The 16915-nt window shown below is 42.5% G+C and overlaps 1 protein-coding gene across 1 annotated transcript in view; it reads left to right on the top strand.

The window, feature by feature from the left end:
• Window positions 1-16915, top strand: part of PIK3AP1 (phosphoinositide-3-kinase adaptor protein 1) — a 43837-nt gene that overhangs the window by 12452 nt on the left and 14470 nt on the right. Inside the window, exons 3-8 of the mRNA XM_080348115.1 lie at window positions 9135-9283; window positions 10136-10280; window positions 11796-11938; window positions 13067-13199; window positions 13946-14142; window positions 16109-16298. Coding sequence (XP_080204241.1) covers window positions 9135-9283; window positions 10136-10280; window positions 11796-11938; window positions 13067-13199; window positions 13946-14142; window positions 16109-16298 — 957 coding nt within the window. The remainder of the gene's footprint in view (window positions 1-9134; window positions 9284-10135; window positions 10281-11795; window positions 11939-13066; window positions 13200-13945; window positions 14143-16108; window positions 16299-16915) is intronic.

Genomic DNA, 16915 nt, shown 5'->3' with positions numbered 1-16915 from the left:
GAGATCCTAGTATTGCATTTGCCTCGCCAGTTGATCTCTTCAAGCTCTCATGTGGTGGTCCCACACCCTCACAATGTTCCCAAAATGTTTCCAGTCTCGTGCATGCAATTGCCATTCTCTTCAAGATCCATTTTGGCCCTTAGGTTCTAGAAACCAAAGATTGGATGTGGATGCCTGTGCCAAGTTTGTGATCCCTGCTTGCATCTTCAGAGTCTGTTTGGATATCAGAAGCGTAGTAAAGGAAGCAAGTTAGAGGTAGGAAGGAATGGGAATTCATGTACAGACCTAAAGGGACAGAGAAATGTGAAGCTGGGGACCGTTTGGTGTTTACTTCTGGCTCTTGGTGCTCTGTGAAGGAATATGTTCTGAGTACCCCTGTCTCTGAGAATTATGTCTAGCATTTATTTCTGCCAGTTTATTGGAGTGGCTTTGAAGAAATGAGGTAGCATGATTATCTGCTGTACTGCAGTCTTCCCTCCCTCCCTTGCTCTTTTTTTTTTTTTCCCCTTTTTTGGAGGGGCAAGGTTAAGTGAATTCTTAAAACTGTATTTTTCTCTGTTATATTGTGTTGAAACAGAAGATACGCTTCTTTAACCCTGCTCTTTGAAGAGGAACAGGTGAGGTATTAGTCAGCCCTCTGGGTGCAACAAGAGTCCGCTTTGTTACGTGGGAGCTCTGCAGCCGGGCTGGTTCTCACTGCCTGTCAAAGAGAGGAAATTGTGACGCTCTTGGACCAGGAATTAAGGTCTGGTAGCGTGTCCTTCCTTATAGATACTAGTATTGTTATAAAAATGACTGACGTTGGAAGCACAGAGACTTCAGAGAGCTAGTAAAAGCAATTAGAGAAACTTTAACTAAGCCCCCGAGTGACACTGAGAGAAATGCATCAATGTTCTTATCCATCTGTAGCAAAAGGGATCGAACAGTTGAAATAGTCTTCCCAGCTGCAGTATGGGTGCATTGTTTGTCATCTAGGTGCTTCTTAAAGTCCTGGTTTATGCACATTGAAAGCAATACTTCATGGCAGTATGAGATTCAAGCAGTGCTAATGTAGGTGCATACTAGCTTTCTAGACAGACACAAAGAAATGATAGCCCAGAACTAGTAAAGTACAGGACCTGATGTGGTTAGGAAGGGTCAGGCTATAACAGACTTCATGCATGTCACAAATACTGATAATATTTCTCTGTAGCTTTTAGTTCTAATAATTTTCCCAAGTGATTAAGCCAAATTCTAAATATCTGCCAATGTGAATGGCAAGGCTTTAAAATACCTGCTTAAGATAAGAGCCCAGTAACCATCACTGATGGCTTCTTCCAAGTTTGGAACAGCTGAAGTAATTTCTGCAAAATCTTTGCAGGAGTGTGTGGTCAAACCAAAGATGTTTTGCAGAGTAGGTCTGAAGAGATCTGTGTAGCAGATTTCAGGTTGTTTCAAAGACCTGTATTGTGCACTTGGAGAGTTGTTTTGCTTCTAGGACTGTATTTTCTAGGATTTTCATGGCTGTTTGATAGTACCATAGAAAAATTTCTAGGCTTTTTTCAAAAGCGACTTGGGATTAACAGTGGATCTTGAGCTTCTCAGGGGGAAGTTTCATCAGTGGCATAGGCTGGCCTTAGCATGGACTGCTGCAGAAGAGAGTGGTCTACCTCATTTGCCACCCTTCATCTGGCTGGGTGATCTGGTGGGGCATTGGACTGCAAGGTGATGTTCCAAGGAGACTAACTGAAGGAGGGGCAGGGCGGGATTGCCTTTTCAGTAGTGATGTGACCTTAGATCTACTGAAGCAACTTGTAGAGCCATACCTTCAGGCAAACAGTGATCTTCTGGTGGGATGTTTCCAAAGCAGCTACCCTGCTCTCTTGGTTGAATTCCAGCTATGTGGACAGTCTTTTCTGTTGTGTCAAGTGTTATGCATTGTGCTTAAATTGAAGCAAGGGGATACTGCAAGGGGGAAGAGAGAATTAATCAGCAAGTTGGGTGTTCGTGTTTCTTGCATGTGCTTGCTTAAGAAGACTTGAATCAGAGGTGGATATAAGGTGATTCTTGGCACCCTCAATAATCATCAACCATGCATATGCTTTTTCAGTATGTGTTGTCTCCTCTTGGCACAGGTTGTTGAAGTGAACTATTCCAGCCTGTCTTTCTTGAGATTTTGGTCATACACAGTGTCTGTTGTCTGGGTGGCCAGAGCACTGCATCTTCCTTATAAGCTCTTCCTTGTCTCTGTTCTTGTCCCATGCACACCAGCTAGCTCTTTAGGTTTATATACTTAATCCTATCACAAATTGACCACTAGGCTTGGTGAGACCCTTGGGCTGAGAGTTCAAAGAACTGTAATGAGTTGGCTTGCAGTTTCTCAACCGGAATAGCCAGGCATGCTTTTAGCTTGAGGCAGGCATAGTGTGGTATATGATTGCTTGAACCTTAGTGAAAGAGCTACAGGCTAAATACTTTGCATTTGTAGCACACTATAGACATGGTCAGATAAACTGAGTTATCTCTGTGTTATAAGGGGGACTCTTCATTTTACCCCAGAGTTTACAGCTGCTCTATTTGCAGTAGATATGAGTGAAATGTGTAAATGTTCCTCTTCATCCTGGAGTTCAGGGACCGGCAGCTCAGATTACACTCCCGCTGTCAGCTGCTGAAGCAGAGATCCTGATCCTGTGTCTCACTGATACAGCCAAACATGTGTTCTTTTTTTTGCTGGTTCTGCTGCATGTGCCATAGCCTCTGGTGAAAATAAAGACAGGAAGGGGAAAGAGGGCTGTGATGGGTGTAGTTGTGTTTTAAACTGCTATAACTCTTTCTGTTGTATATGCTCCCATGAATGCACAGATGAGATTTTTTGCAGCTCAGCAGACTCACTAAGCCAGGATAACCCTCTGGAGTGAGGTGTGCATTTGAGCTGAAACAAAGTCTTTGCTGGACAAGTAATAGCACTCTAAGGGCCATATTGGCACTCATGTGCTTTATTAGGTAATGGAAGATGACATTTCTTCTCTAGGACTGTGCTAGGTCATCTGGTGAGGTTTCTAAGAGCAGAATTTGGCATAATCTCAGAACAGTATTTGAAGGGGTCTGCATTTGGGGAACGTGTGTCTGTTACTGGGTCTGGAGGGAAGCCCATGCTGGATTCAGACTGCCTGCTTTCCCTGAGGTCTTGCATGTTACAGCTCTAAGAGTCACTGTTTTTTCAGGTGCATCCTATTCTTTACTTTAAAAGTGCTGTTCTCAGCTCAGGGCTGCTAGTGAATGAGCAAGAGCTGTGTATTTGAAATAGTTTTTCAGGATGTCATGAATTGTAATTTCCTCTTAGTCTGTGATAGGATTACTGAGTGTTGCTTTGTCATCCTGGGGAAACTGCTGAGGTTCTCTGAAAGTATCCTGTGCATAGACCTTTGTGGATGACGTTTTTTGCAACCTATAGCACTACAGACCAAGAGTGCACCTTCTGCAGCTACTGAGGAAGAGGGGCTGCAGACCAGTGACCACACACTGAACTATAAGAGCTCATCCAGTCATCATCTGCAGTCAAGGTGCAGGAGGCTGAGGAACGTGGCTGGGGCAGAAGATGTGTGGCAGGCTGTTTCCCAGCTGTTACCTCTGTGGCACTGTATCCATGACAAGAATTGCAGAGGTGTGTTAATCTATTTCCCATTTCCATCTGTTCCTAATGCAGGAAGGAATTCCATCTGGGATTCCTATCTGTGCTTTTGTGCATCAGGAAATGTCATGTGAGGTGGAGTGGTTATATACATCAGTCTGATCACAGTTGCTTTGCAGATGACCTTGCCTCTTCAGTCCCATTTTTAATTTCACATTAATAAAAAGTGCCAGGAATAATTCAAAACTGAGCCCAGCCTAAGCAGGCAACTGAAAGTTACTGGTGACTTTTGTCCCTAAACTGGAATATTCCCACAGAAGCATCTTTGATCCTGTGGGTTACCTTGCTGTTCTCTGCCAATTCCCCACCTGCTTGAGGTGTTTATTTTATCACTGTTTTCTAGCGCCTGGTATTTTTCATATTTTTTCTCTTTGCTTTCTCTTCTGTGTCCTTTCCACTCCTGTGGCTTTTCAGACTTTCTGTTATTTACCTCATGTTCTCAAAACTATGCACTGAGTTTCCTGTTCCTGAAACCCAAGCAGGGTATTTATTGGCCACTTTCTCCTCCCTACCTTCCAGTATTTACAGGAGTGACATGAAGTTGCCCTTGGCATTGTAAACAACTTTTGGTGACTCAGCTTTCTCCAAATACTTTGTGTTTCGAAGATGGAGTTAAAAAATAACTTGGAAGCAGAATTTGGGAACACTGATCCAAGAAAGTGAACAGATTCATTCACTTGAGTTAGATTTTAATGAAGATCACGAAAACCTGCTGCAAAGACATTTTTCTTCTTTCAGTTACATGTCTGTAGATATAAGACATAACCAAAAAAAATGGTCCTAAAGTTTGGATGAGATGCTATTTATAGAGGAACTGTGGAGTTAGGTATGTTTTTGAGTATGAGGGATAGATATTGTCTTATTAGGTTACAAAGGTCAATGCGGCTTGCCTTCTGGCTTCTTACAGTTTGCTGAAACAGTGGTTCTGTCAACAGGTCTCTTAATAACCCACTTGTGTTCTTCGTAAGTATACAACGTCCCTAAGAGAGGCACAAGTGTGTGTATGCACACCAGCTCAAGCAAAACTTGTCATAGTAAAATACAGCTTGTTTCCTTGATGGAGAATGAGAACTAGTTTATTGTAACTTCCAAGGACAAAGGAAATGTGACCACTTTCTTTGCAGAACTGAAAATCTGGTTTTAGGTGCTATGCTTGTAGATGAGCTGTTTGAGTAAAAGGTTTGAAGGGGAGATGTCCCATACTTTATTTGTTCTATATGGACAATTTCACAAAATCTTATTTTTTCCTATATTTTTTCTCTGTTTACCTGCTGCTTTTCTGCTTGATTCTTTCCACTTGGTTGAAAGGGGAAATGTTGCTACAGCATAACCCAGTCTTGAGGGATTATTACAAGATGTTTCGCTGCTGAGCCTGTATCTCCTTGGTAAAGCAGGGGTTGGACGTTGGCATGACAAAAGGTAACTTGCCCTGCTTTGTTAGTACTCTGCCTGCTTCTCACAAATGCAACTGGAGTTGCTCTGGGAGACTTAATGTCCTTGTTTGCACTTGGAAAAGGAGGCTGGCCAGTTGCAAGCTTCAGGTGACAGCAGAAGCTCTCTTTGAGGGCATTCCCTCTTTCTCTGGGTGTCTGCCACCTCGTGAAAGCTAGTTTTCTTGATTGATGGAGTGTTCACAAGATGGCAATGAGGGGGTAATATACACATGCAGAAACTATATGTTCAAGCTGTGGCCCAGTTCTTGCCATTTGCATGAATATCTGGATGACAGAGTGGTCTGGACAGGCTGCTGACTCCTTCCCAAGCACTCGTGTGTCCTGTGGTGCAAGGGCTGACTTCCGAGAAACCACAGCTGCCGGCTCCATGCCGATAGCCCATGGGCTTCGCCAGGAGGAAATGGATGACAGAGCAAGCTGTGTGTGCTGTACAGCCACAGGTCAAAATAACTGGCTGCTTCACGTTGGTTTCTAAAATTGCTCAATGGCTCGTGAAGCACGAGGCCGTGCCTGTGTTTTCCCTGGGTTTTTCCCGGGGGTGAGTTTGTGCAGGGCAGCTGTGCAGGGAGCCTGGCAGGGCAGATGAGAAGGAGCTGGCACGAGGCTGCTGTCTGCGGCACAGCTGCTGACGCTTCGTGGAGGGGGGCATGTTCTTCAAGGGGAAATGTGGTTGCGTTTCTTGGACCGCATCTCCTCCCCTTGCTGCTGTTCTCACAAGTATTTCACAGACTCAAGTGTGGCCTGAGGTAGCCTTAATTTAAAGGGGAACAGAAAGGCCCTGTAGTCAAGACAGAGCCCTTTATACCACAAGCTGTTGACTACAGCAGCTGCTCATGGAGAAGCTCAATTCAGGTATTCACTTAGTTTTCTAATGATTCTGTTCATCTCCTCAGTGGTGGACTCTCTAGCCTGGGTATCAGAGAATCATAAAATCGTAGTATCGTTACGATGATATAATTCTGGAATCTGTATATGCAAGTGAGTTGCCATTACTCAAGTATCTTTAGAGAATGGATATATAGAATGTAATGGGATGCTTTCCTCTTCTAGTACTTGCATGTTCACAAGTCAGAAGCCCATCACTAGAACTTGCAAGATGACTGTAGCATTACTTCACTGCTTATGTGAGAAGTTGGTAATTTGGAATTTCAGAATTTTCTGAATGAAAAAACAGATGAATAATTCATACCCGAAACTGAGTGCCTGTTGCGTCAGCTGTTAATCCAGTTACTGATTAACATTGCTTGCTTCTTCCCATATTACCTAACAGCTCTGTTCTTACATATCACCTCCGGGCAGTCAACTCTGTTAGGAGAATGCGGAAGTGCAAAACAGGACCAGGCAATGTCCCAACTTCTTAAAAAAGTCTTATCTGTTAATTTGTCTCTAATATCAAATAACATCAGTAAAGCAGAAAGACCAGGGGGCTTGTTCTGTCTTTGCTTGCCTATTATCCTTGCTTACTGTAGATGTTGTAGCTGAGATCCATAGCTTTAGGTTTCATTTTCCTCTGAAACAGACGATGTGGTGGGCAAGTGAGGTACAAATTACTACACTAATGGTTCCACATTGGGGTGGGAATGATGCCCTCAGTGTCAGGATGCTGGCCACTGTCAGCTTGTGGATATGTTACAGGAACATTAATGCTTTGCTGCAATTTGGTCATTTGCTCTCATCTGCAATGAGCTTAGTCTTTGTGATGTAGTCATGTTGGGAAAAAACCAACAGAGATTAGAGACACTTCTGGTCACAGTTGCCTCTTCTCCTCCTCCCCAAAAGACCTGGTGCCTTGCTCTGCATGTGCCAAACGCCTGACGTGGCAGCTGTCACGTGAGTGAAGGACGTGGGACCAGTGCTTTATTTTCTACGGTGCAGCTGGGCAGTGTCACACTCCCAGGTGGGAGTAGCCACCTTTCTGTAAGAGAAGGGTTCCCAAAACTGGAGTCTGCCTCTTGCAGCTGATGACTTTGGACAGTATCAATTAAAATATTGAGTTAAGGAATTTAAAACGTCAGTCTGTTTTCTGTAATACTTAGTACCACTGTCTGAAAATCCAAAAAGACCACCTTAAGTTTATAGGCTTGTGTCAAAGTAGTTTCTTAGTCAAATCTGTGTATTTATGTTGGTGCAGTTTTAAAATCTATTTGCTAAATTACATGTACTGTACTAGGTTTGTTCCAAGAAATGTTGATGTTGGTGGTGATGCCTTATTTGAACTTTATAGAGCTGAGCTGCAGATTTTTTTGCTTTACTCTTTCTGCAGCAAACATCAAAGCAACAATCTACTTGTACTCATGTGAGCAGGTTTCCTTGCCATGTGGAGTGATTCACTTACTTAAAGTTAAGCATATATACACTACTGTTTGTGAAAAAAATGTCAGCTAAATGATTTGCTAAAATTTTGTGGCTTAAAGCCTGTCTCCTGAAAGCAAAGTTGCATTTGTATAATTCATAAAATCCCATTTAAATGTATAGAAAAAAAATTTAGAAGTACATGACAAAGAATTTCAAATGACCTGAGTTTAAGCCTTTGGTAATTATAATAATGAAGCAGTCTAGATTTAAATTCCTACCTGGCTTCTAGCTTCACTGTTTGAAACTAGCAGGCCATGAATATAAGCCTGCTTTAATAACTTTGACTCTCTTGTTTTGTGGAAACTTAATGTACCCAGATGGTGGGGGATTTTGAGTAAAACCTGGACTGTTGGCAACTTCGCTGTATGAATGCCACAGATTAGACAGTGTGGTTGATCACTTAGGTCTTATCAGGACTGAGCATTTAAAATCATTTTTTACTAATATAAAACCTCTGCCAGTCCAAATTTGAGCTTTCATCTAGTAAATAATTTGTACTGCTCTTCATAGATGTGTTTTACAGTAAGTAGTCAATAACAAATAACTTTCAAAATGTTGTCTGAAGTCCTTGACGGCTCCACATTTTTGCGGGGTTTAAAAGTTTTGGCCATGGCAGATAGAGTTTCAAGATTTCATGCTCGTCTTCTGGCAAGGGGAAATCAGTGACTTTCACCAGATGTTTTGGGAGGTGGGAAAAACGGTGTGAATCATGTGAATCAAGAGGTAGAAACTAGATAAGAAAGTGCTCTCTACTAAGTAGATACAAAATTGTCTGTTTCCTTTCTCTAGCTGGGAAAAGTGTTTCCTAGCAGGGGTAGGAGGCCTGTAATCTATTTTAATTCTTGCTAGGCTTTCTTTTGCAGCCAGTGATATAATTTCAGTTTGCTCTTCCGTCAATATCCATGCTATTACTGGGAAACAAGAATGAGAACATTGTTTTGTACACGCAGATTGTAGGGTTACATGCATTTACTTCTACTCTTCGGTCTGTTTGGGTAGAGTACTGTTATTCTTCAGCACAAAGGCTCTGGGTTTCAGTTTCACTGTTGTATGGGCACAGGAGCTTATCTTTCTTGCTTGAAGAACAGGATCCCTTCAAACTACTGCTTCATGGTGTATTTTGGTGACACACTAATGAACTTGGGAGTTGGGGTGAGCAACATAAGCAGGATCCAGAAAACTAAAGATGCTACTGAAATGAAATGAAATAAAAGTTGGTTTTCTTCATTTGCTTTCGGAGAGGAAGACTAAAGGCTGCTGCCCATCCTACAATGTACTCAAAGTTCAGCTGGAGTCAGATGAGTCCAGTTGCCAATCATTCTTGTATTAGATATTGACATACTAGTTTCCCTGTCTAATGTGAGAAGGAACTATCCATCTCAGCAACTAGTGGCATTGTTTTTTGTTTTGTAAGCATGTTCAGTGCTACTCCAGCACTTTTGTGTCTTTATGGGTGTTCTCCACATAAGGAAATAAAAGAGGAAGCTCTGTAGTTTCCCTTTCTTTGACTAGATCCCCTTTTCTAAGCATTACTTTGAGAAGAATAGCAAGTTTCACCCCACCATTTCCCTGGCTGGTTTTCAGCATGGATGTGCATGATATGCATTTTCAGCAAAGGGGAGTGATGTAACAGAACTCTGTATGCTTTCTTTTAGACTCAGGCTGTGACTCTGTGACTGATACAGAAACGGAAGACGAGAAGAACCCAGTTTACCCCCACAGACTTGCCATGAGTGAAGGACACGGATCATCCAAGAGCACTGGGGACCACCTGGTGGTGCAGCCTGACCGCATACGTTGTGGGGTACTGTATGTCACCTCCTTGGGCTACATTGTTACTGTGGGCTTGTGCAACCCATTATACTGCTCAGTAATGAACAGCTTTACAGGCCTGGGAATTAGTCCCTAATTCCTTTTCTGTCACCTTCCCTCCCAGCCTGCTGTCCTCAGGGTCTCTGTTTCATGAGCTCAGTGCCCTGGGCCGAGAAATAGCCTGGCACCGTGCAGTGCCCACTGTTTTCTAGGCTGCAATGTCAATTATTGACAGAAAGTCTCATTAACATTGCTGTTTGCCATGTGTGCTGTGAGGCAGGTTCACACTCTTGACTTCCCGTCTTACATTCTAGTGAGATTTAAGGGTGACAAGTGGAGTAAAGTGATTGTAATGAGCCAATTAGACTGCATCCAGGCTGTAGAGTTAATATGACAATTCTGGTGCATGTCCTGCAAGTGACTCCAAAGAGCTTGGATCATGGCTTTCCATCTGTAAACCAGTATTTTTTAGTATAGCATCCCCTCATACTGAAAGTTTCTTCCTTTTTTTCTGTTTAGAATGGGGCTGTGCTGCTTGAGGGAAGAGAGTGATAGAGTTGAAAATAAATAGTATTATAAATCTGGCTTTAGTCAGTTTATAAATCTAGTTGATAAGTCTGGAGTTTTATCACCTTAATGCATGTATCTATGCTGGTGCAAACTGTAACAGAAGCCAGCTGCCCAGTTACTTCATGACTGGAAGATGCTCATGAAAAATATTCAGGACTATGAAAATGTCATTGCAACTAACAAATTTTCATCTGCCAACAAAATCCCTAGAAAAGGAACTTAACGAAGTGTTCTTATGTTATGAATGTGCATGTTGTAATGCCTTTTCTCTTAGGTGCAGACAACAGTTTATATTATCATGAAATGTAAACTAGATGGTGAAGTGAAAACTGAAGTTGAATTCTCTCCAGAGAATGCATCGTCTGTGCGTGTGCTGGCTGAGATGGAGAATGAGTACACAATCTCTGTGGAGGCTCCAAGTAAGCTCGGCTGAGATTTCCCTCCTCTCTTCACCCCACTGCTTCTTCCTATCTCAGCCTGCTTGTCCTGAAAAGTTCCAGAGGGATAAGGGTAAAGGTTGCAGCACAGGAGGATTTGGGGCTGGGAAATATTGAACTCGCATTCTCTTTTGTGATGCTTTTGTGATGAGGAATTGAGATAGACTTCTGCTTGGGGGCTCTGTTTTCCCCTCAGCAGGGTTGCAGTGTAGAAACACCTTACTGGGAGTTCTGAGAGCAGTTTGCAGCTTGTAAAGCACTTTGAACTTAGCTGCATGTTATAATCACCACCACATTAGTATTGGCAGGGCACCAAGAGAAAGGTAAGTGCCAGTAAATAATTGCATGACTGTAACAGCATGTGTTTAATGTTGATCTCTCTGTGATCAGAACTGAAACTATTTATCCTGGCTTACCTTTCAATTTACATATGTTCTGTCACTCTAGATATTTATATTTACAAAACTGTAGGTTGTCTAAACGTCAGATTCACTAAACTTTAGGGGCAAGATTTCTGAGCCTTACAGATTGATAGTAATTTCCTGGCATGATTTTATTCTAACTACTTTGGTGTGTCCTCTTGAAGAGTCATTGTGGCAGACCTGAGAATACAGATTAATAGTCATTATAGTGACTCCTATTAATTCAGTGAGGTGGACTGATTTATAGAAGGTGACCTCACCCCCATAAAAATGTTCAACTTAATCTGTCTTAAATTGAGATTTATAGTTTAAACATGGACCTGGAAACTAACTTGCACTTTGAATTATAAACATGACCTTCATATTGATGAAGTGTACAACTATGTAAGTTTTGCAGTTTCTAATAGTAAGAAATATATTTTTAATTCTCTTCATCAGTTCCTGAGTTGTTGACAGCCAAGCACATATACAGAGAAAGATTAATTTCACTGGGATTCAAAATATTTGGTTTTGAAAGAGCAGGTTCAGAGCTATGAATGCACACTGAATAAAACATCAAGAAGCTCCCAAGATGCAAGCAGGAGATAAATCCTAGGCATGGGTCAAGTTGCAAAGCTTGGAATTCTTTTAAGTTGATTTCATTCAGAGACTAGTACAGCTGACAGGGGTTGCAAAACCCCTAGTGAATTTCTGTTTTTTCTCCCCTCCTTCCCCAGCTCTCATATTTTATGGCATGTTTTAGAGACTGTGCCAGAGGAAGTCAGGTGTGGAGAGATGGGAGGCTTTCTAGTTTGGGATGGTGTAATGTTAACATTAGTGGTCCAGTCTACTGTTAGCAGAAGACCTAGCAGGTCACAGGTGATGTGCATTGATGTAACTATGAAGAAGGCAGTTCCAAAGTACTTTCCTACCTAGTGTTCAGACCAACATAATCTCCTTTTTCCTTACTCCTCATTAATTCAATAAAACAGAAACTGTTTTGGTATTTAGCTGGCAGTATCGCCAAACTCAAGGTATGTGAGGTAGACCTATTCCCATTGTTTCTTTGACAGTGATTTCTTCTCTTTCTTTTCAGATTTAACCTCTGGGACAGTACCTCTGCAGATATATTCAGGGGATTTGATGGTGGGAGCAGCAAGTGTCACCTATCACACCGACATGGAGGAAATCAGCAGTCTGTTGGCTAATGCAGCCAACCCGGTACAGTTCATGTGCCAGGTAATGACTCCAGCAAACAGCTGCTTTGGAAATTGGCTCTTTCAGAGCCTACACAAGTAGACATAAGCAAAACTGCTTGCCATGAAATAGCTCTTCTGAAACGAAGGATTGCAAGGTTATTTAGGGATTTTCACTTAACCTTAATATCCCCTTTTAGTGAAAGCATTGGGTGCTTTTTCTGTCTCTGCAGCAAATAGCTGGCTAGCATGACTCAGGCTATTGAACTAACAAAAACTGCAGTCAGTCAACACTCACATTTAGACCCTGATGACTTGAAAAGACTGGGATGACAGAACCTGATATAACGGAAAATACAGTAAAGAAATAAATTGTTTGGAAATTTGTATCTAAGTGTTCTTGGAGAAGATGTGAAAAGGCAGCAAATATTCATGCTAGCCGAATGAAGAAGAGTAACATAAAATTATTTGTTTATTCTTAGCATTTATTTCTTTAAAGCCACTCCTCAGTTCTCATGTTTTGCTGGGGTACCTGAACCTTATTAGAGGGGTAAAACTTGCACAAGCAAGTTCTCCAGATGTGTTGTCTTTGCTGCCTGCCTGCGTGTCCCTGATCAACCGTGTAGCGGAAGCCTACAGAGTAGTTTTGTTAGTCACCAGTGTACCTGGGGCTGGAGAGACTGTCTTCCCCTTTCTTTTTAGTTCAAGTTGTGGAGCAGTTGGTACTGGGCTGTGCCTCTATTTGGGAACAGGCATGCTTCTCAGTCTTTGGTTAAGAACCAGTCCAAAAACCAAACCCAGAGTGTACACCAGAGCAATTAAAAATGAGCTAGTTCATGCTTAAAGCAGGAGTGACACTTCATTGGAACAGTATCAAAACTAAGATTATACCTGTCAAAAAGTAGGAAATAACAGTTTTCTGTGCTTCCAGTTGCATGAGTGACTTTCTCATTGTACTCTGTCTTGTGAAGTGTATGGTTCTCATCTGCGCAGATTAGTGACACTCTATTTCTGGACCAGGAAGCTATTAATGTCCTTTGCTTGACCTGAACATTTCTACCTTCAGTCTACCATTTTCTGATATACTCTATATAACGAAACACTTTATAAATATCACCTTAACTGAATCTCCAGTCTCCCCCAAACAAAATAATTTTTCATTTATCTCCAGGCCTTTAAAATTGTGCCATACAGCATAGAAGAACTGGACAAACTGTTGACTGAGTCACTGAAGAAGAACATTCCTGCCAGTGGCTTACATCTGTTTGGAATAAACCAGCTGGAAGAAGAAGATATGACAACAAGTAAGTTGAAAGATTTTTGTTTTCTTTTTAAACTTCATCTGGATCAGTTGTTTTACCTTGGAGTGCATTAACACTGAAGTGTCTGATACCTGAACAGGCTGTCTCAAAAATCTTGGATCTCAGTCAAGAAGCTCAGTTTCTCATGATGCCTATAGATTGGGGATTGCTGTTTGGGTCAGGTGACCCTTTTTTATTACATGCACCAGTCTCACTTCCTTGCACTGCGACAGATGCAGCTATGTAGACACCTTCAAACACAACCAAAGTGAAAAGATGATGCTCCCCAAAATGTCTCTCATATTTTCTTCACTTGTTCTTCTTCCAGTCCCATATGGCATTTCTTCCCAGCCAAGTCCTTTACCCTCAACCCTGTGACTCTGCTCTAAGGTGCACAGTGGGCACTAAGCAGTTTGATTGGTGAGGCACCATGACATGGTTGCCTTACAGCAGCTTTATCCTACTGGAATGATGATCTAAGAGGTCCTTGCAAACCTGTGATCCTAGATATGTTTCACTGGTACGGTGCCAGATTCCCCACTAGAGGTCATAGGACTTAAGCCTTGAGATGCACTAGGTACTTCAGTTGATTTCTGCAAGGTTAGTTCCATTTTGAAAATGTATTTATACTTTTCAGCGCTTTCACATCTGCTTTGGTGTGAGTATTTGCTAGGAACTTGGTTTCTCACTTACTGGCTCTGTTGCTGTTAGAGAGAAACTTGGATTCTAACAGGCTCATTTTCTCACAGATCAGCGGGATGAGGAGTTGCCAACACTGCTTCACTTTTCTGCAAGATATGGGCTGAAGAACCTCACTGCCTTGCTGCTGACATGCCCTGGAGCACTGCAGGCCTACAGTGTAGCCAACAAGTATGGCCACTATCCAAACACTATTGCAGAAAAGCATGGCTTTAAGGACCTCCGCCAGTTCATTGATGAATATGTGGTAAGAGGAAGCAGCAGTCCTGCGCTGTCCCACAGCAAGTGTGGGCAGTGGCACCAAGCTTGGCACTTGATGTTGTGGGAGCAGTAGTGATGGGCTAATAAAGGTTGCAGTGTGGTATGGTAGGATGTAGAAGACAGACATCTAACCATGCTGAAAGATTCCAGGCTGGAGGGTTGGGTGCATCTCTGGAGCTGAGGAAGTTCTTGGGGCTTTTGCACAGCAGATAAGATGGAAGCAGACACTACCGTGCTGGGTTCCTTTATCATCCATCCTTCTAATGAAGTTTCTGCAGGGATGTGGTTGGTGCCTGGTATACTCTTCTAACCTCTGATCTTGGGAAAACTACAGCCCCTTCATCCTGCTTACTTTAGGGACTAATATGGGAAGGGAATATGTTTGGGAAGGTACAATCTGGGGTGCTCTCTGATTAGTCATAGTGCAGTCTGGATTGCTTATTAGCTTATTCACACCTCATCTGTGTAGTCTGCCGGCTCCAAATCTATTTCTTCCATTTCTGCATTAGGATAGCTTTCTGTTTCCTACTTGTTCTGTCTGGGAGCCCAATTCACTTCTCTTTGAGCTAGCCCCATTCCCAGAAAATGGCACTTTGACATGTCGGGATGGACCTGACTCCAGCTGCACCAGGCAACTTGGGGCTTGCTTCTTGAAATAAGCGTGAACCTAGCATTATACGCTAGAGCTAAATAAATGCCATTCCCTGTTCTGAGATCAGGAGAGATGCAGAAACTGTAAATTGTGTAATTAAAATCTTTGCATTAGGTAAGCGAGAAATGCTTAGGAAGCCTTTCCAACATCTTAGGGCAGTACTCTGCTTCTCCTGTGTTCTCCTCTCCACCAGCACAGTGACAGACCTGTGTTGAGAGTAGATCCTGCTACTGACCATCTGGCTAGTGCAGCTTAGTACCAGAGCACACAAATGATCTGCACCTGTGTGTCCACTGCAAGGTAGTGGCTAGAAGTACTACTAGTATGGGTATCTGAAAATTCCAGTAAACCTCTTTACTCAGCTAATTTTCTCTCTTGTCAAAAGTTCCTCTGCACCTCTCTAACACATCAAATGAGCTACCTGCCTGACCTGTTTTGTCTGTGAAAGGAAGGAAGATGTGTAGACACACATGTCGTGTGGACTGAAGGCCCATAAGGTAGCTGTTGTGGATGGAAGAATATCTTGCAGTTCTGCAACTGGTTAAGGTGGTTGTGCTTGTGACATAGTTGGAGCTTGAGGAGGGGGCTGGGACGAAGCTTTATATTTTGCTCCCTTGCACAGTTTGGTGAAGATCTGCTCACCGCCCCAACCCCCCCCGCCCCATGTTGCAAATATGTGAGAAAAGGGTTCTGCTGTCCTGTGAATTGAAAGTTGCCTGTATTACATGAACAGCTGCGTGCTGTGAGGTTTCCTGTTAATCTCACAGAAAGGGGTCTGTGTACTCCCACTCTGGGTGTGAACGTGCTGCTGCTAATGGCAAGAAACTGAAACTGAATCGACATCAAAGCTAAAACTTTGCTTTCTTGTAAGTGTTCCACATGTGGCAAGCTTTCCCCCTTCTGGTCAGTTATGCTTACCCCAAAATAGCATTTGACAAGCATTTGTATTTTTAGAATGAGCTTTGCTTGTGTTCTAGGAGTTTACAGACATGAGGTAGGGCATGAAAGCGAGGGGAGGAGAGGCTGTAATCAGTAGTCAGAGTGTGCCAGCACCAACTTGTTTCTCACCTTCATTACCTATTAATACAACAGAGATCTTGAAGGCAGGGCCAAGACAGCTGTAGAGGGGATTTAATTCCTCTGAGAAGTCTTAGTCATTGGGAATGGCTACTTTTAGAAGGTTTTTTCCATCAGTCAAGGGAGAGTGAGATATCTTTAGCTTGCTTTGATTCTCCAGTTTCTTTATTTAAATGAGACTTGAATGTGTTGGATTTTTTTTCTTGCCCTCCTTTCTCTGCAGGAAACTGCAGATATGCTGAAGAGTCACATTAAGGAAGAGCTCATGCAAGGCGAGGAGGATGAATCTGTTTATGAGTCTATGGCTCATCTGTCCACTGATCTGCTAATGAAATGTTCCTTGAATCCTGGATCTGATGAAGAGCTTTATGAATCCATGGCTGGATTTGTCCCTGGTGCCCCGGAAGATCTTTGTATGTATATTTATAGAATTACAGAATCGTAGGGTGGTTTGGGTTGGAAGGGACCTCTAAAGGTCACTTAGTCCAACACCCCTACAATGAGCAAAGATATCTTCAACTAGATCAGGTTGTTCAGAGCCCCCGTCCAAGAGGCCTAAGCTGACTTGTCTCTCTTACACACAGTAGCACCTCAGTTGAGTTTCAGAGTAAGGGCTCGTTATAGATTTTCTGCTCTTACCATGAGGAAACCATCCTCCAGTTCTGATGTTGCATGGCTGATAAAATTGCTCTAAACCTTTCTTTGATTGCCAGTCTACAAGACCAAGAGCTGTTTACTCAGTGCTTTGAGGGCTCTCTGAACCTTGAACAAGAGAATTAGTATTTTGAAGAGACAAAATTTTCTACCATGTCCTGATTCTCCCTCCTGAGATCCAGGGAGGTAGGGACACTCTGCCTTACAGACCCTAGTGGAAAAGAACATGCTATGGTTTTATGGAGAACTGGGAAAGTGAAAAACAAGAGCTGAGATTCTACCTCAACAAAAGAAAACCAACATCTAGAAATATATGTACTGAAGAGATTATAATTGAAAAATCATTAATCCACTTGGTTTATTGCTAAAAATATAG

Source organism: Nesoenas mayeri, assembly GCF_963082525.1.
Source record: "Nesoenas mayeri genome assembly, chromosome: 7".
NCBI classification, from domain to species: Eukaryota; Metazoa; Chordata; class Aves; order Columbiformes; family Columbidae; genus Nesoenas; species Nesoenas mayeri.
Note: the sequence above shows the minus strand (reverse complement) of the source record. Positions and strands in the feature narration are given on the sequence as shown.